The sequence below is a fragment of the Eleutherodactylus coqui genome, chromosome 13 (assembly GCF_035609145.1).
Source record: "Eleutherodactylus coqui strain aEleCoq1 chromosome 13, aEleCoq1.hap1, whole genome shotgun sequence".
Classification (NCBI taxonomy): Eukaryota; Metazoa; Chordata; class Amphibia; order Anura; family Eleutherodactylidae; genus Eleutherodactylus; species Eleutherodactylus coqui.
The window spans coordinates 14185783-14205640 of record NC_089849.1 but is presented as its reverse complement, the minus strand read 5'-3'; the positions used below and the strand labels follow the sequence as shown (position 1 = coordinate 14205640).

Sequence of the window (19858 nt, the reverse complement as noted above, 5' to 3'; positions counted from 1 at the left end):
GCAGGATCCAGGGTGTGGTCACCAGTGAGAGGAATCTTACCCAGGAAAGTCTACAGTTGCTGGGCTTGCTCCAGCCATGGAGTCCCGGACCTCCTCCCTCCGGCTTCGGTCGGGGGGAGGGAGGACTGCACCCCAGGAGGGGAGAAGATCAGGTCAGAGTGGCAGCAATGTCACCCTGACTCCCCTGGAGGAGCCCAAGATGACTCGGAGCCAGAGGAAGAGAGTGGAGGACCATCCTGAAAAACAACGTACGCAGGCAAGTTGGGCTGATCGCAGGGAGGGCGAGTCTGTAACGGATGTGGCAACCCGTATCGCCAAATATATGAAGGACTATGGACATGTCGGGAGGCAGCTGAATAAATATAGGCAGGAGCTGCACGCTGCCCGCCATGATGCGAAGTGGGCAAAATCCCGCACCAGGAAACTGGCCATATCGCGGCAGATTGAAGCCTGTGAGGAGGCTATTGAGTTTTATGCGGAGGAGAGGGTAAGGATACTGGAAAGAAGTGGACCTTTCAAAGAAAAACTGTTAAACGACGAGAGGTTTAGCAAAATGGCGTCTGTGAGCAGCGCTGCTATAAAAGAGCGTTCTGCCAGGCACTCAAGCAGCAGTTCGGTGGAATCTGATTGGTCGAGCTGGGTGCTCTGGGGAGCAGCAATCATCACTGCCAGGTGGGACTGCTGGGCCCAGCATCCCAACTGAACAGGTCAGCCTGCCCTCCACGTCGGGCGAGTCGGATTCAGAGGACACTGATGACAGCTGCAGCAGCAGTGGAGAGGGGGCGCTGAAATGCGGCAGATACAGCTGCAAGAGTCCCCAGAGAGGCTGCAGTCCTGCTATTTTGGAAAGGATTTGCCCCCAGAAACCTCAAACAAGAAGAGGAGGAAAAAGGAAAAAACGTATATTCAAGAAAAGTTTGTCTATGTCACCAAGCACTCTGGTTTGGCTGCAAAGTCAAACCAGGGTGGTAACCCTGAGCTCCTAGTCCCGGGCTCTGTGGTGGGTCCGGTGCAGGGGACTGGGGAAGAGAGGGTTAATGCGGCCCAAAATTCCAAGCCCGCTTGTGCTAGTAGTGGGAATGGAGGAGTAAAGGAGGTGGAGAAGAGCGTTGGGAAAGCGAAGAGTCGCGGCCAGTCCAGAGGTGCTGGCGCTGTTGGTCACGTCCCAGTGGGAGGGGGGCGTGGTCCGGCGCCAGGTCCCACCGATGGTGGCTTAGCTGTCCCCCCTGTGTCCCTAAAGTGCCTTTCCGGTGCAGAGGGGGCGCAGTGGGTGGTGGCTGGGTCTGCCGATCCTCCCACACATGGTAAACATCCTTCTTCTGCTGCTGAAAGGAAAGTTGGAGAAACTACAACTCCTAGAGTGGCTAAGGTGGGCGGAGCTACAGCCACCAATGTCAAAAGAAATTTTGAAGTGCATCTTCAGCCACCCATCGGAAGTGCCATGGACTTGCCCTCAGGGCATAAAGGGAAAGTTAACGGTAAAGGTAACATGGGTCCTGGTCCAGCAGCTAATGGAGAAGTGAGTGAAGTAATGGATGCGGCTGTTGGTACCTCTGCTGCCCCTGTTCCTGCAGGAACAGCTGTCCCCGGTTCCCCGTCTAGTATGCCACCTTGTGTACGGGTGGGTGGGACTTCGGAGGGTAGTCAGGGGGTGGGTCAGGATCCAGTCACCCCTCCAGCGGCGACAACAGCTGGTAGAAGTTATGCCAGTGTCGCCGCTGGAGGGAGGGGGGATGCGTCCTCCTTGTCTTTGGGCTCTGGGGACGGCGTTTTGCAACGGCGCCTCCTGGAGGCCTTGAGGAGGGGGGAGAGCTCGATGAATGTAGGGGGCAGAGTTGTGGATTTGTCTCTCTGGGTGGAGAGACATCGTCTTGGTGCCTTCCGAGAACAAAGGGGAGAGACTGTCTGGTCCCTGCCGACAACCAGGCAGGACATTGGCCGTAGGAATGTGGCTCGTGTTCAGTGGAGAGGCAATGACGCGTGCCCATCCAGGAGTAAGGTGGTGGAGCTTCTGCTGAAGATGGATTTCAGGGCAAATGACATCTATGCCCTGATCCATCCTTACGGCACGTCTGAGTTCGACATCAGCTTTGTTCGCCCAGAGGGCCTCGAGCTCTTTTGGGGGAACTACGAGTTGATGAAGGACGAGCCCGGCTGGCGCGGTTTCGCTGCACAAGTGGTAACCCGCCAGACTGGAGTCAAGAGAGTGACTGTTTTGACTCGTAACGAGTCCCTCTCTTGTTACGATATCATGACTTGGAAAAGTCGGTATGGAGAGGTGGTGGATATGCCCAATAAGAACCGGGACGAGCACGGCATCTGGTCCGGAGCCTGGACATTTATGGTAAAACTTAAGCGTTCAGGGAATTCGGTGGCCCACATACCATCCGCGGCCTTCCTTGGCAGGGATCGTATCTTGGCCTTCTACCAGGGGCAGCCGAAGCTCTGTCACAAGTGCGGCGACCCCACACATTTGAGTGCAGCCTGTAACGTCATCAAGTGCGCTCTGTGTGGCGAGGTAGGTCATCTTGTACAGAGATTATGTGTCACCTGTGTGGTGACCTCGGTCACCCATTCAGCCGCTGTCCGCGCTCCTTTGCCAATGCGGTCAGGGCCCCAGCGGAGGAGAGCCGTGAGGTTGCTTCTGCAGGGGAGGGGACCAGCAGAGGCCATGGAGCCCAGGAGCCAAGGAAGAACAAACATGCTGGGGCAGCCAAGCTAAGGCGCCAAGAGAAGCGCGGAAGGGGCAGGGAGCTGGTGGAAACCCAGGTGGCAGGTGGGTCAATGCTGGCCCCTGCCCCGGACGCAAATCATGTGGCTGAGGCTCCAGGGGACAGGGAGCTGGATGAGGAGGTCAGGAGGATCCAAAGGGAAGAGGATGCCACTTATTCAGATTCTTCCCACTATGAAAGTGTGGGTGAGGGCAAGGATGAGTGGCAAAAGAAAAAGCGTAAGCAGGGCTCCAAGAAAATGAAAAAAAAGGGAAGGGAAATCTTCCCCTGCAACGGGCCAGGTGCAGGAAGGCAATCCAAACTCTCCTCTTGTTGGGCTCTCCAACAGGTGCCAAGCTCTCTCGTCCTTGGAGGAGGCAGAGGGAGAGGTGCCTAGGACAAGCATGGGGCCTACAGGGGGTGCTGAGCCTTCCTCTTGTGGGGGTTTGGTGACCTCCAGGGGGAGGGCTGGCCCAGAGCCCAGTGGCAAGGAGGACGAGGTCGAGGAGCCCCTTGCCATGGACCTTTCAGTGTCCAAGAAACGTGGCAAGGGGTCATCCTCAGACCCTGATGAGAAGGGGGGTGGGAAGAAGAAAGCCATCTAACTCAATCACCAATGATGGCGGCACCCGCTCCATTGATGCTGGCATCCATTAATATTGCCAGCATTAAATCTGATATGGCTAGATTTGCGGCCTTTGATTTTCTCGGCCGCGTTGAAGCCGACATTTTGTTTTTGCAAGAGACCAGGCTGCCAAATTTGGCAACTGTGCATAAGGCAAGGAGGGAATGGAGGTCTGGTCCATCTTACTGGTCTCTTGCGGCCGAGCCATATAGCGGAGTGGCGGTACTTTTTACCGCAGCGGTTGAATGCCGACGGGTTATCGAGTTAGAAATAGGGAGGTGCCTGATCCTGGATGTTCTCATGAAGGGACAAGAGCTTCGGCTAATCAACATCTACGGTCCCCAAACCAAGCGGGACCGCAAAGATCTCTTTATGAGGATCAAGCCGTACCTTTTTACCAGTCGGCAGGTGATCTTTGGGGGTGACTTTAACGCAGTCACGAGGACCCGTGACAGGGGAGGCTCCCTAGGCAAGCTGACTTATGATAGCGTCGCGCTTAATAGCATAGCTAGCGAAGCTCGCCTGGTGGATGTCCACATCCGGCACACCCCAGGCCACGCGGGTTTCACCTATTATAGAGGCGAGTGCAGGTCTAGAATAGATAGGTTTTATTTGAAGGAGGAAGCCATCTCTTCACCAGTTTCTGTTGTTGAGGTGGAATTCTCCGACCACTGTCTGATTTTGTTTTCCCTGAATGTTGCGGAGACCCCCCGGATGGGTAGAGGCTTATGGAGGCTGAATTCATCACTCCTGGAGGAAGCAGAGATAAGACAGTCCTTTGAGGATTTTCTGCAGAGCCAGGTACCATTACTGGATCTTTGTAGCAGTAAGTCACAGTGGTGGGAGATCAGGGCGGCAAGGTTCTTCCGCCAGCTCTCTAGCCTCAGGAGCCTGAGTAAGTACCGTCTTTATCAGGGCCTGAGGAGGAAACTCGAGCATCTTGTCTCGACTGGAGGTAGCCGCGAGGAGATCTCCAGAGTGAAGTCTTTGCTCAAAGGGTGCCAGTATAATAGGCACGCATCTTTGGTTTTTGAGAGGGACTTCGGGAAGTACCACTCGCCCGACCCTTACAGAAACTGCAAGATGTCAGTGAATCGTAAAGTTGTCACTGGACTGATCGGTACGGGATCTCTGAACAGGTCCAGATCAGGGATTCTGGAAGTCATCAGATCCTTCTACTCGCACCTTTTGAGAAAGAGGGATCTAGATCGAGATGTGATGTCGGCTTTCCTGGCTGAAGCTGTTCCTGAGCCAGGGGATGACATCTCCCTTAATGTTTTGACAGAGGAGATCAGCATAGAGGAAGTTAAACTGGCGATTGATGGGCTTGCGCTCCAAAAATCGCCAGGACCGGATGGCTTAACATCTGAGTACTATAAGACCTTTAAGGACCTCTTGAGTCCCCTCTTGACTGAGGTTTTCAATGAGTGTCTTTCCTCGGACACTCTCCCAAAGTCAATGAGGAGGTCGGCTTTGATCCTTCTGTCAAAGGGTAAAGACTCGAGCCGTATTGAGAACTGGCGTCCCATAGCGCTTCTCAATACGGACAGGAAGGTTCTGGCAAAAGTGCTGTTTAATCGGCTGGTCAAGTTTGCGCCCCGGCTCCTCTCGGGCGCCCAGCATTGCTCTGTTTCAGGCCGTAGCACCTTTAGTGCTGTTCTAGGTGTCCGGGAGGCAGTGGAGCAGGGTAGGGCTGGTCACTGGGAGGGGTACCTGCTGTCCTTGGATCAGGCCAAAGCGTTTGATCGGGTTAATCACGAGTACCTCTGGTCTGTTCTTCTGAGATATGGCCTGCCAGTGGGGTTTGTCAATTGGCTCAGGACATTGTACACGGGGGCTGAGACTTTCCCGCTTGTGAACGGTTGGGTCGGCCACCCATTTGAGGTTGGGTCTGGCATTCGTCAGGGCTGTCCTCTGAGTCCCTTGCTGTATGTGTTTGCCATTGATCCTTTCCTTAGGAGGATTGATGGTGGGCCTATGGCGGGGGTCGGGATGGATCGGGCGGTGCCGGAAGCCACCCTCAGGGTGGCAGCGTACGCTGATGACGTCACTGTCTTTGTGTCCTCGAGGGGGGGAGGCAGAGTACGTGATGGCAGAGGTGGATCACTACTCGGAAGCATCCGGGTCCGGCATCAACTGGGATAAGTGCGAACGTCTCTGGTAAGGAAGGGGAGATCCTACATTTAGTCTCCCGGACACCCTTCCAGTGCCCCAGGACTCGGCTAAAGTTCTAGGCATCGAATTTGGCCGGGGAGATTACCCCATGCAAAATTGGGTGGTCAGGCTCGATGGTGCCACTCAGAAGGTGGCCCAGTGGAAGGGTTGGTCTTTGACCCTTCGGGAAAGGGTTAACCTGATCAAAACATACCTGCTCCCTTTATTCATCTACCTGGGCAGCGTATGCATTTTGCCAGAGCCTCTCTGGACCCGGGTCTACAACCTGTTCTTCCTAATGTTGTGGGGGAACAGGTTGAACCTAATTAGGAGAGATGTCACATATCGCACGAGGAGACAAGGGGGGTTATCTATGGTCAACCCCGTGGTGTTTCTCATAAACACCTTTGTTAAGATCAACATAGGCAACCTCTGGCAAGAGAGGGCTCCTCCGTGGGTATTCTCCTGTTGGGGATGGCTTCGGCCTTTCTTCCAGGAATGGGAGACTGGAGGGCGAGTGAAGGACCTTTGCACGCCGCACGGGCATCTTCCGGCTTACGCTACCATGGTTCTGAAGGTGATACGCCGGTGGGGTCTGGGGATGTGGGAGATCAGAACTCTGTCGAGGAAACTCCTTGATAAGAGGGTTCTGTTGACCCATTTCCAGAAGCCCCTGGTGCTCAAGGACTGCCCAAGTCGGGACCTGGAGGGAGGGTTACATTTATTGAATTCTGACAGGATCCCCTTGAAGTTTTGGGACTTGACTTGGCGCTGTTTCCACGGGAGACTGTATGTAAGGAGCAACTTGAAGAGCAGGCCACTGTTGGATAGGGGTTGTCCCCGCCAGGAGAGCAGCAACGTGCTGGAAAGCATGGAGCATTTCCTGCTTCAGTGTCCCTTTAATACAGAGGTATACAATCGGGTGGGAGCCTCCATTGGTTGGCCCAGGTTGGCACGCCTCTCGTATGCGGAATGGGTCTATGGGGCATTCAGGGACCTTGGTGGCAGGGACCGGTGCACTTTATTCCTAGTCAGCTTAGTGGTCAGGTTTCACACTTGGAATGCACGGTGTCTAGTGTCGACGGAAGAGAAAATCCTCCCCGCGGATGAGGTGAATAGAAACATCTTGGGTGACCTGGTGAAGGTGCGCTCTCTGGATTATGAGAGGTTGGGCACGACTAAAGCCTCTCTCCTATGGAGAGGGTTTGTCTTTCGTTAGGGATAGTTTTTTTATTGTTAGGGTCTTTTTAGGGACAGAATAGGGAGAGGTAGGGACAGTTTTCTCTGAGGGTAAGTTTTTAGGGAAGGAGTAGGTACATTGTAGGGACAGATTAACCATAGGGATAGTGTTTTTCTATTTGGTCGGTGCCCGGCTTATCATATCCAGTCCTTGTGGAGGGCTGAGTGTGACACTAGTAGAGTTTTTGTTTTCGGTCAAAGATGAAGTATGTACGGCTGCAGGTAACTGAACCTTAGGCTTTCGGGTATTAATGTGTAGTGTTGGTTTGTAGTTATGTAATATGAGATGCTATATGCTTTGTTTTGTATATAGGGTTAGGGGTTATAGATAGGTTGGGTGGGGGTTTATTGGGGGGAGGGGGGATATATGCCTTAGCCGTAGCTTGACACGTCCCGGACAATAAACACTGGGCACGGACTGTTGGTGCGGGCGTGGCCCTCAGGCTGCGGCAGGCAGGGCGTGTTTTCTGGTGCAGCTTGGCTCGTCCTGGACATAGACATTGAGCACGGACTTGGGATGCAGGCGTGGCTCCCAGGCTGCACCATAGGGGTTTTGTGTGGGGGGTGGTGGTGGTTTGGTCTGGTTATATGGTTAGTTTAGGATTATGTAGGGTTTTATTATTTAGGTGGTGGGCAATTATTAAAAATTAAAAAAGAAAAAAATGTTTACAAAAAATGGGTATTGGGTTGTTATTATCATTATTATTATTATTATTATTATTATTATTATTATTACTTTTGTTTTTGTTGTTAGTATTATTGTTATTATATAATTCATTTGGCAGGGATTTTCAGTTATTAGTCAAGTTTTCTTTCTCTTTTTGGGGATTTCAGGCTGGATCCTGTGAGTTAGGGATGTTTTCTTACATGTGTGTATATTGTTATATGTAGTATGTAGTGTATATGTATTGGTGAGGATGAGCGAGGGTAGTTTTGGAGTGCAGGTTGGTATAGTGTGCTGTGTGTATTATTTGGACCAGATGGACCTTTTGCTTTTGTTCCTTTGTCCTGCAGTAAGGCAAAGTACAGTTAATATAAGTGATGATTTGGTTTTTGTTTTATGTTTATGTCTTATGCCAAGTGAGCGATATTTATGTTCTGTTTATTGTTATGTTTTTCACTTTTATAATAAAAAAAGATCTACAGGATGTAACTCAGGATCAGTACAGGATAAGTAATGTGTGTACACAGTGACTCCAGCAGCAGAATAGTGAGTGCAGCTCTGGAGTATAATACAGGATGTAACTCAGGATCAGCACAGGATAAGTAATGTGTGTACACAGTGACTCCACCAGCAGAATAGTGAGTGCAGCTCTGGAGTATAATACAGGATGTAACTCAGGAGCAGTACAGGATAAGTAATGTATGTACACAGTGACTCCACCAGCAGAATAGTGAGTGCAGCTCTGGAGTATAATACAGGATGTAACTCAGGATCAGTACAGGATAAGTAATGCATGTACACAGTGACTCCACCAGCAGAATAGTGAGTGCAGCTCTGGAGTATAATACAGCATGTAACTCAGGATCAGTACAGGATAAGTAATGTATGTACACAGTGACTCCACCAGCAGAATAGTGAGTGCAGCTCTGCAGTATAATACAGGATAAGTAATGTATGTACACAGTGACTCCACCAGCAGAATAGTGAGTGCAGCTCTGGAGTATAATACAGGATGTAACTCAGGATCAGTACAGGATAAGTAATGTATGTACACAGTGACTCCACCAGCAGAATAGTGAGTGCAGCTCTGGAGTATAATACAGGATGTAACTCAGGAGCAGTACAGGATAAGTAATGTATGTACACAGTGACTCCACCAGCAGAATAGTGAGTACAGCTCTGGGGTATAATATAGGATGAAACTCAGGATATGTACTCCTATTCAAGGACATGATGAGATGGATGGACACAGCTCTGGGCATTTAATAGAAAGGTATATTTGCCATCTCAATTGAAGCCGGTTGACAACCTACATTATGGCTATAATGAAAGGAACTCCAAGATTGAGTTACCTGACAGAGCGTACATAAAGCCTTGCTTGTCGCTAACACGAACTAGGAAGGATCCGGTGGCATTTCCTCTTCTCATCAGGAGATTTACAGCTTCTGTGCGTGAAAGCTCTCCGAAAAACCACCTGTAGGGGGCATTAGTAGAGATAGAAGTTAATTCTGGGCCTACAGCACTGAGTAGGTGACCTCATGCTGCAATATATGGTGACATCACACTGTGTAAGATCCATATATTGTGAGCCCCACTAGTGTTATTTCAATATACTATTGCCTCAATCTCTGATCTCCACATCACCCAAATACAGAACGGCTGTGAACCTCTCAAGTAATAGGGCCAAATTATCCTAAGAACTTCTGAAACTGTTTTCTTGGAAATTTTTTAGATAATTCTTAGTATCTAGGAGGCCGATTGCCTACACCATCTAGAGGCCTCCACCAAGTGTGTGGAGAACACTGTTATGCTGATGCTAGTAGTACTCTTTGCAACCCTAATGTAGCCAAGTAACCCATAGAACTCAAGTTTCCTCTACATCGGCGATCCCCAACCAGGGAGCCATGGGAACCTGCCAGGGGTGCTGCGGCTGGCCCGGCTCATAATTCTGCATAAGGGCTGGTGCTGGTGAATATATTTTACCAGCCATAATAATGACCAGCAAAAAATAATTAGGCAGCTGCGTGGAACCTCGGGCTGGGCAGCATCCCTACAAGCCTACTGATTCCTGTTTATCTTATTTTGGACCCAACTTATCGGAGAAGACAGCAATGGAAGAGCGAGAGGAAGAACCAGCAACACGATGCATGGAGACAATCAAGGAAGCAAGAAGAAACTGCTTACCAGAACGAAAAGACCCCAAACGCAGATGGGATGTTCTGCATTAACCATGTTCTACTGGACATGGAAATGACTTTGATCAATATTACTAACTAAAAGGTCTGACATTGACTTGCAGTAGTGCTACCTTCCAATAGGTGGTGCTGTAGAGGCATTGTTTCATCTTTTTATTTGCATATTTCCCAGAGAAGCATGGATGACCTTATAAGTCTCCTCACACACAGGTACTTTCCCTAAGGAGAAACTATACCCTTCCTGACCCTATTACTAGCAAGGATGTTAAATAAACTACTGCCAATTTCCCTGTAGTTACAATGTGACGGGTGAACGGTGATAAGGGAGCGGGCAAAGGGCAAACAGAATGAGCTTCATCAGCGCAATAATTATTGATATCTTTCCTGATACTTTTTATAGCCGAGTGCCAGGATTCTGGCCTAACATAATTGCATATTTTTGTGTAAGCCATTAGAGATGAGCGAGTATACTCCCTAAGGCACATTACTCGAGCGAGTAGTGCCTTAGCCGAGTATCTCCCCGCTCGTCTCTAAAGATTCGGGGGCCGGCGCAGGTGACAGGTGACTTGTGGTGGGAAGCAGGGGGGAGCGGGGGGAATGGGGGGGGGGGGGAGGGGGAGAGAGAGATCTCTCCTCCGTTCCTCCCCGCTCTCCCACGCCGCTCTGGAATCTTTAGAGACGAGCGGGCACGTACTCGGCTAAGGCACTACTCGCTCGAGTAATGTGCCTTAGCGAGTATACTTGCTCATCTCTATTCCTGATACTTTTTATAGCCGAGTGCCAGGATTCTGGCCTAACATAATTGCATATTTTTGTGTAAGCCATACTTTTTGCCTTTTTACTGCTACCATCACCATTTTTTTTTTTTTGAAGTGGAGGGGCAGACTTGACTGATTTACTATAATTCATGCCAGAAACTGGAGTAAACTATGGCACAAATCTATGAAAGCTCATAGCTGATATAGATCTGGTGTACTGGAACATGGCAAATTGGTCGCATCTCCCCTCAACAGACCCTGCACTGAGATATATGTAATGAGGGATGCTTTTAGTCAGTGTGCTCCGATATGTCCATGAAGTCATATCAAAGGGAGGAATAGCTGGTATTAACCCCTCAAGGACACCGGCCTTCTTTTCATTTTCTGTTTTTCCACCTCACGTTCTGTTATTTCTCCATCGATGTAGTTGTCTGCAGGTTGTTGTTTGCGGGACGAGTTGGATTTCTCGAGGGTTCCATTTATTGAAAGATATAATGTACTGAAAAATTTCTAAGTGGACTGAAATGGATAAAAACAGCAATTCTGTCATCTTCAGGCTGGATTCACACAAACGTATATCGGCTCGGTTTTAACGCCCAGCCGATATACATCATCTCTCTCTGCAGGGGGGAGCCTGGAAGAGGCGGGAGCAGTGCTCTGAGCTCCCGCCCCCTCTCTGCCTCCTCTCCGCCCCTCTGCACTATTTGCAATGGGGAGAGGCGGGGCGGGCCTAATTCTCAGAACTTAGCCCTGCCCCCGCCCTGCCTCCTTTCATTGCAAATAGTGCAGAGGGGTGGAGAGGAGGCAGAGAGGGGGCGGGAGCTCAGTTCCTGCTCCTGGCTCTTCCATCCTTTCCCCCCTGCAGATGAGGAAGACGTATATCGGCTCGGCGTGAAAACCGAGCCGACATACGGTCGTCTACATCCACCCTCAGGAGGGTCTTGTTTTCACTGCATACACAGCGGCACAAATGACATGATAACTTTACTCTGTGGGTCGGTATGATTACGACAATACCAAATTTATACAGTTTAACTTTTGCTGTACTACTTTTAAGAAATAAAATATCTTGAAATAAAAGTATTTTCTGCCACCATCTTCTGACCGCCATAACACTTTTTTACTTTTCCATTGACATAGTTGTGTGGGGGCTCATTATTTATGGGACGTCCTGTAGTTTCTATTGGCATTTTGGAGTTCATGTGAGTTTGTGATCACTTTTTATTACATTTTTTCTTGGAAATGGGGAGTCTTGTGCTTTTTGTTTTCTGATGACGTTCATTTTGTGGGATAAATAATGCATTAGGCCGCCTGCAGACGGGCGGGTCGGATCCGGCGGCGAGGATTCTCGCCGCGGGACCCGACCCCAGCGCCTGCAGGGAGGAGCGCGTACTCACCCCGCCCAGCGGCCCCGGCTCTTTCATGTGCCGGCTGCCGGGCAGCCGGCGCATGCACAGACCGGAGCCGGCAGCTGGGTGAGAGACGTTTCTGCGAGCCCCGCACAGAAATAGGACATGCGCGGTTTGTTTGCCGCGCGACATTTCGCGCGGCCAAACCGTGGCCGTCTGCATAGGAGTGCGTATTGTAATGCACTCCTATGCAGGCTTTCAGTGGCGGAAATCCCGCCGCGGGATTTCCGCCCGTGTGCAGGCGGCCTTACTTTGATATATTCGATAGATTGGACTTACACCGCAGAACGCAGCCAAATCCACAGCTGCAGAATTCCACACCAAAATCTGCAGGTCTGACTGTGGAAATTGCAGGCAAGTTTTAAGCCATTTCCAATTCTTCATCCGCAGGTAGCCTGCAATTTTTGGTGCAGAGTTTACCGTGGCTTGCAGTGCATTATGTGACCTTTTCCTTTCTATGTGAAAGGTCCCTTATGGATGCGGTGATACCAAATGTGCTTGTATTTTTTTTTTTTTTAGTTTTTAATTATTAATTTGGTAAAAGGTTTTGTTTTTAAACTTTTATTTCCTTTTATTATTTCCAATAATTAATTTAAAAAAATTATTTTACTTATTTTTACTTTTTTTATTTTAGTTCCCATAGGAGACTTGAACTTATGATTGTTTGATCACTAAAACAGTGTAATACAACACTATTACATTATACCGCATTTTGATAGACATTTATTCATTATAGCCCTATTATGTGCTGCTTTTTAAACTTCTTTTGGTATTTTATGCATTTGAATTTTTTTTCTTTCAATTAAACTTTATTGAACATTTTAGACACAATTTTTTAGTCCCTGAAGGGCACTTGAAGTTGTGATGATTCGATGGCTAGGATAGTACACTGCATTACTTATGTAGTGCTTTCTTCTAAGCCATTAATATGGGCAGTAAAATATAATGGCCAGGTGGCAGCCTGCCGCCCCTCTGAGGTCCTGCAGGCCCAAGGCTGCAGTCCCAGGTTGCCTCATGGTAGCGGCACCCCTGCATGATAGCGGCACCCCTAATGTGTCATAGTGACATGTCAGAGGTTTTGATTGGCACGGTTCTGGGTGCTCAGACCCCCACGATCCCTAAAATAAACAGGCAGAAACACTCAGCTGAGCGCTCTTCCCATTCATCTGCCACTATGAGCAGTACATGGGCTCCACAGACTCTCTATGGAGCCTGTTCACCGTTCTAAGCAGTGACGGAAACAGCCGAATGGGCGCAGTACTCAGCTGAGCGCTTCTTCCTATTTGTTGTAGCAATCAGTGAGTGGCTCATCTTACAGATCCCCGCCAATGAAAAACATCTGACATGTCATTATAACATGTCAGAAGTTTGTAAAAAGTTTGGATACTCCTCATGTTCTAGCTGTGTCTCAGCTGGTAACTTTTGATACTCTGAATCAGCAGACATTGCTACATTTAGAGATTTTATCAGCAGCATTACTGGTTTCGGCTCAGTAGCCCAGGGCAATCTAATTTTTCTGAGAAAGGTGGTGAGACAAGGGGGTATGTACAAGTGTAGCAGAGCTGAGTTTAGGCATCTGAGGGGTATCTGTCCTCTGCCCAATGGGAAAACACTGGTATTATAAGTAACACATGTTTGGTGGGGACCGTTACAGATTTTGCATTGGTTCCAGGAGCTTCATGTAGCCCCTCTGTTCACTCCTAATTGTAAAAGAGGAGCCCAAAATGTTGTACCACTGAGGACTCCAAGACTATTTGGGTGACCCTGGTGTCCCGTTGATCCCAAACTCTAATATGGATATTTGTGGTGTTCCTCATAACTCTATGCTGCAAAACTTTGAAATGCAGCTCTGGGTGTGAACAGAGTATAAGGGCCCTTTTACACATGACGACCTGTTGGCTGCAGATTCCCGAAAGGTCATTCCAGCGATAATCGTTCCTGGGCTCTTACGCAGGATCGATCATCGTTCAGTGTATAACTGCCTGTTTACCCGGGCCCATACGTCCTTTAGTTTTCGGCATGCAGAAACTGAAAGTCAGACTTTATTCTCTCCCCCTTCCTTTGCTGGCTGATCACAGCAATAGAAGCTTCCATAGAAGCCTATGGGAGCTGCTGGCAAAGGGAGGGGGATAGAGTTTAGCAGTACTAGTCGTACTAAACTTCCTCCTCCTCCCCTTGCCAGCAGCTCCCATAGGCTTCTATGGGAGCTCCCAGCTGATCGCAGCCAAAAGATAGGGCAAGACCTATCTTTTTCGGCTATGTGTAAAAGCTATCTTTTCTGTGGGCTATCTTTTATGGGCTGGCAGATTTTACTTACCGGAAAATCACTCATCTGAACGAATGCAAATGCATTGGAATCCAATTCTGCAGATGGTCGCGATTTCCATCTGACGCAAAATAGCCGCGATGAAACGTTTGTGTGAATAGGGCCTGAAGCAAACAAATTCTCTTTCATTGTTCAGTCGGGCATTAACACTGAACGATAACTATTCAGATTCCCGCTGGATGCAAGAATCTGAACGATTTATTGGCCCGTGTAAGAGGGCCCTAAAACATGGTATAATTGCCAATTAATTATTAATTGGTGATAATTAATAGAGGGAATACCATATCAAATTCTGAAATTATAGAGGCCAGTCGGTCATTGTCATGTGGAACCTCTATGGATTAGCTGAAGCAGAGAGGAACTACATAAAGCATCTCTCTCTGGAGGACCCAGTCTGTCCATGCAGTACCTTGATGTTAACAGGCAGCATGTAATGTTCAACTTTCCCTGTGGAGGCACTGCAGGAAAACGGAACACTGCCATGTTCTCCCTTTGATTACAGCTGACTGCTTAGGGTTTTAGCAGCGGGAACGTCCTGTGATCAGCTTATTTTTGGAAACCTTTCTAAGATAAATACATTTTCCAGAGTGGAGCACCTCCAAAAGTATATACGGTATATTTACAGCATGAAATAGGGTTAATAGAGGAGGTAATAATATATACTGCAACCTAAAACCACACTGGTAATCACAATGTAATTGCAGGAGGGAGGGGTCAGGGAGTAATTAACTCACCTGCTTCTGGTATAAGGCTTTGAACTCTTTCTGTGGTTGACATGTGAGTCTCAAAATAACAACCTCAACGTGACTACACGGCTTCACAACACTCCACAACATAGGCTTGGCTTTAATCTCCAAGTATATTTATTCTCAAACATGCAAATATTCTCTGAGGGAAACTCCAAGGAACCTAAAGTTCAGGTTTCAGAAGAACTTCATGGTCCCTCCCAGCATGTCTTCTATGGTCTATGAAAATACCTTATATGATTGGAGGCAGTTTCAAGCAGTCAACTTTTATACATGTAGCTGCTTGACTGACATTGAACAACTTCCAGTGTCTGACAACGGAAAATAGTATGCTAAGCTGAAAAAAGACAAAGGTCCATCTAGTTCCGTCTGTTTCCAGCCCCCATGTTGATCCAGAGAAAGGCAAAAAAAAAAAGAAACCCTATGAGGTAGAAGTCAATTTACCCCATTTTGGGGTAAAAAAAAAACCTTCCTGACTCCATATTGGCAGTCAGAATAATCCCTGGATCAACATTTGGAAAGTTCCTACTTGACTTCAAGTCCGTCAGTCGGAAGATACCCAGGTCATCAACCATTCTAGTAATTTAATGTATATATCCTGTAATGTCATGGCTCTTTACAAAAATGTCCAGGCCCCTCTTAAACTCCTCTATGGATTTTGCCATCACCACGTCCTCAGGCAGAGAGTTCCACAGTCTCACTGCTCTTACAGTAAAGAACCCCTTCTGTGTTGGTGATGAAACCTGCTTTCCTCTAGACGTAGAGGATGTCCTCTTGCTACATGTGACATGGTGGGCTTTATGTATGTAGTGACCTTATTCTTCTTCATAGTCCTTAATGTCTTCAAAAACATGTGACCCAACTAGAGATGAGCAAGCACCAAAATGCTCAGGTGCTTGTTACTCGAGCCGAGCTTTTTCTAATGTTCGAGAGCTCGTTTTGATTAACGAACCCCTTTGAAGTGACCCATGCTCTGCATTGTTTTCAATGGAGCCACGGCTGCTGCCGGCAGCTCCATTGAAAACAATGGTCTGCCAGCACCCCTGAATTGTTTTTCATGGAAGAGCTTTACATATAAGCCCTTCCCTGAAAAACAATAATTTTAGTGTAAAAAAATAAGAAGAAAACTTACCCTCCGCCGCTGCTGTGTCCCCCGCGGGGATGAAGAACACATCTGCCGCATATGGCAGATGTTTCCTTCATCTCCGCTAGTAAAAAGAATTCCCTGCTGCTACCACTTACACATTTGTGACAGATGCAGCAGAGGAATTCTTCAATTCCCTACCGCAGCTGTCACACATGACAGCTGCGGTAGAGGATCCTGCTGCTGGCACTCCGTCAACAGATTTCAGGGAAGGTCTTTAATATAAGCCCTTCCCTGAAAAACAGAAAAAATAGTGTAAAAAATAAAAAAATATATACTCACCTCCCTTCAGCTGCCGGGCCTCAGTTGCGACTTCTCCGTGCTGTCCCCAACTCTGCACTATTGATCTATCAGCAGGCGGGGATTTAAAATCCCCACCTGCTGAAAGAGCTGATTGTGATTGGCTGAGGTGCTTGGCAGGGATTTTAAATCCCCATGTGCTGATAGATCAGGACTACAGAGTCGGGGACAGCGCAGAGAAGACGCGGCTGAGTCCTGGCAGCTAAAGGGAGCTGAGTATCAATTTTTCTTTATTTTTTACACTATTTTTTCTGGTTTTTCAGGGAAGGGCTTATATTAAAGCCCTTCCCTGAAATCCATTAACAGGTGCATGACAGCTGCGGTAGGGAATTGAAGAATTCATCTGCTGCATCTGTCACAGATGTGGCAGATGTAGCAGCAGGGAATTCTTTTTACTAGCGGGGATGAAGGAAACATCTCCCTTATATGTAAAGCCCTTCCATGAAAAATAATGCAGGGGTGCCGGCAGACCATTGTTTTCAATGGAGCTGCCGGCAGCAGCCGCAGCTCTATTGAAAACAGGTGGGGAGGAGAGGGATAACATTTTCTCGAGCACAGCGTGGTGCTTGGCTCGAGTAACGAGTACTTCGAGTATGCTAATGCTCGGACGAGCATTCTCACTCATCTCTAGACCCAACTCGTTACATAGAGTGTCGGGCATCAGAAAGACAATTGTGCTTGGAGATGAGGAGTAAAGTGAAAGAGATCAACAGATTCTGGTGGATTATAGCGGAATTCAAATAAGTAAGGGCTTTTTTACATGGGCCATTCTAGGTGTTTAACCCATTGATGCTTTTGGGTATACATGTATGCCTTCTAGCATCTGACTTTGTATTAAGCCGGAACTGGAGCCAATCCCACTACATACATGGAGGCTGCCGGCTATTTCTGACAGCTGACACCCACCTGCAACAGCTGCAATAAGTCTTCATGCTGATCATGGCGTGTCAACCCTCTAAATGTCACTGTCAATCTTGACAGCAGCACTTAAATGTCCTGATCAGACTTCCAGGGTCTCGAATGCCTCCCCACCCCTAACCCCCTCACGATGAGATTGCAAGGTGCTGTCATGTATTTCTGTCTATTAAGATAGGCCTGTAGCCAGTCCTAATACAATGCTTCTGCATACTCCGGCTGTGTTCACCGAGCGCACAGCTGGTATATAGCAGAGCGCTCTGAGCAGGGTATACAGAAATCAGCTGGAGTGCTGTCTTCTGCATGCTCCTGCTGTGTTCATGGAGCGCACAGCTGGTATACAGCTGAGTGCTCTGAGTGGGGTATGCAGAAGACAAGCGAGAATCGTTGGGTCTAAATGGGCTTTAAGGCTGGGTTCACACAGGGAGTATTCCCGGTGGAAATCTCGCGGTTTGGCCGCAGTGAAAAACCGCAAGATTTCTGCCGGGAAAGTGCTGCTTCAAAACCCGCGGTACATAGCGGGTTTTGGAGCGGCTCGGCAGCAAGGTTTTCCATTGCAGCCAGCGCTCCCATAGAGGAGAGTGCAGCCACAACAGGGAAAAAAATGGACATGCTGCGGCCGGCCAAATGCGCTCTGCAGCGCCGGCCTATTCCAGCTTTGTCGCAACGGATTCGCTGTCCTGTGTGGACGAGATTTCTGAAAAATCTTGTCCACATGGCTAGCTAACCTCGGGATTAGCGGTCGCAGGCGGACTTGCCACGGCAAAATCCCGGACAGAATTTCGCGGGAAATCCGTCTTGTGTGAACCCAGCTTAAGAGTTAGAGTAGCCCACGAGGTAGACCAACCCAAGGGTTGTGGTGTGAAATTCAGAAGATGACCATTTACCAACGCTAATTGGGTCATTCAGTCGAACAGCCAGTCTTAGAAAATGCGACTCTGAAGTCAATCTTAACAAAGCTCAACTGAACCTTCAGGCAATTTACACACGATGACCCTCAATGAAGTTGGAGGGCTTGTTTTATGCCCATATGATGCTAGATATCTTCTCGCACTGCATTTTATCATGTGGTCATATTTGGATGCATCTATTGATTAACATGCATGCCAAATGGGAATTCTTCCGAGTTTTATGCAGATGTAGCAGAGCTGAATGGATTTTTATCCGCTTAAGGGCTCCAACATCTTCTACATACATATTCTTCAATACAGCCTCAAAATCTCAGATTCAACTCTGCTATATCTATAGTGATGCAATACAAAATTACAATGTCTGATTCTGTCGCAGACTAACACATTGTGTCAAGCGAAGTCCAAATGTAATGAATCCCTTGGTTTATATAAGCTACCATATATGCAGTAGTATGGTCTTACTTACGGCTGTTCTTCCAGCGTCCCTTCTTCCACCATGTAATTATATGGCACATATCCCGTCTCGCCAGTCCTGCTGCCATCTGCTCTCAGTCTCTCCACCAGCCACCAGTCCCCGCTCACATCCAGAGGTTGGAAACAATCCCCAGCTTTGAAACTCAGCTCTTGAAGGCTCGCACCTTGAAAGTCCCATTGACTTACATATCTACAGGTCAGCTTGTTCATGTGTACATAGTCACCCATGGTGTATGGTAGACTAAAGAACCTCACATATACTCAGCCCAGGTCATCCAGGAAGAGAGAAGACAGCGTCACCATTCTGGACTTTCCAGTCTTGGATTCATTGTAAGGTGGGTGTGCAAGCTGAAGACTTGGAGAAGAAAACAGAAAGTCAAGTGAATGTGTCTAAATTTCCCAGGTGATATGATTGTTGTGTCCTTACATTGGAAATATCAGCGTCTACTTCCTCATTGCTTTCATTAGCAGTCACATACCTCTCTCCCTGCACAAGGGTGGAGACAGGTGAAGGAAATTCACCTGTTTTTGAAGAAGGAAGAACACCAAGAAACTGCATGTGTCTTAATTATGAATCTTTACATTACCTACAAGATGAGCATAAAGTAGTATAAGCCTGTGAGACGTCCTGTGTCAAGTTGTCAAAAGTACTATTTAGTCCATTCTGTGGCTGGAAAAGCTGGGTGACAGCTCCTATATATATTGTGGGCCAAAGGGTGCTGCCCCCTAGTGACATCAACAGGTGAATGATAATTCTGCCTCCTTATGCAGTAATATATTGACCCATTTTTATATATTAGCACAAGTTAAATGGGTATTCCCAAATCAAAACATATCACACAGGACATGTGCTAAGTGTTTGACCAATGGGGGTCTAACCTTTTGGACCCCCACCAATCACAAGTATGGGGGTCCTGTATCCTTCATGTGAATAGAGTGCCGGACAAGCACGAGTCCTGCTATTCCTTTCACAGCCTATCAGACCACCAAAGAGAAGCTGAAGGTGCTCAGCTGATTCCGTCAGTACCATAGAGTTTCCATGGAGCGTACCAAAGCTTCATCCTCTACGGTGGTGACTGCAGCATAATGTTCACCCCAGGGGTAAACCAAGCCTCTCTGTTGTCTGTGATGAACTATAGGAAGGCTCACTCCTCCATCCAAGGGCACATTTGCCATGCGGCAAGTTGGGCCACTTGCCTGAGGAAACACCACCTTGCAGAAAGTAGGTTTCAAAGTGGCGGCTTACATAAAGCAGGATCCAGTATCAGTGTGAATTGCTTGTAAGCA

At 48.1% G+C, this 19858-nt stretch overlaps 1 protein-coding gene across 2 annotated transcripts in view; it reads right to left on the bottom strand.

Moving 5' to 3' along the window:
• PTK6 (protein tyrosine kinase 6) overlaps positions 1 to 19011 on the bottom strand; it is a 40775-nt gene extending 21764 nt beyond the window's left edge. Inside the window, exons 1-2 of one of the 2 annotated variants that reach the window (XM_066588029.1) lie at positions 18564 to 19011; positions 8746 to 8867 (exon numbers count right to left, since the gene is read on the bottom strand). In XM_066588029.1, the coding sequence (XP_066444126.1) occupies positions 8746 to 8867; positions 18564 to 18799 (358 nt within the window). In that variant the 5' untranslated portion in view covers positions 18800 to 19011. Of the gene's footprint in view, positions 1 to 8745; positions 8868 to 18559 lie in introns of both variants that reach the window. The other variant, XM_066588030.1, reaches the window with a different exon arrangement.
• Positions 19012 to 19858: the final 847 nt, after the last annotated feature.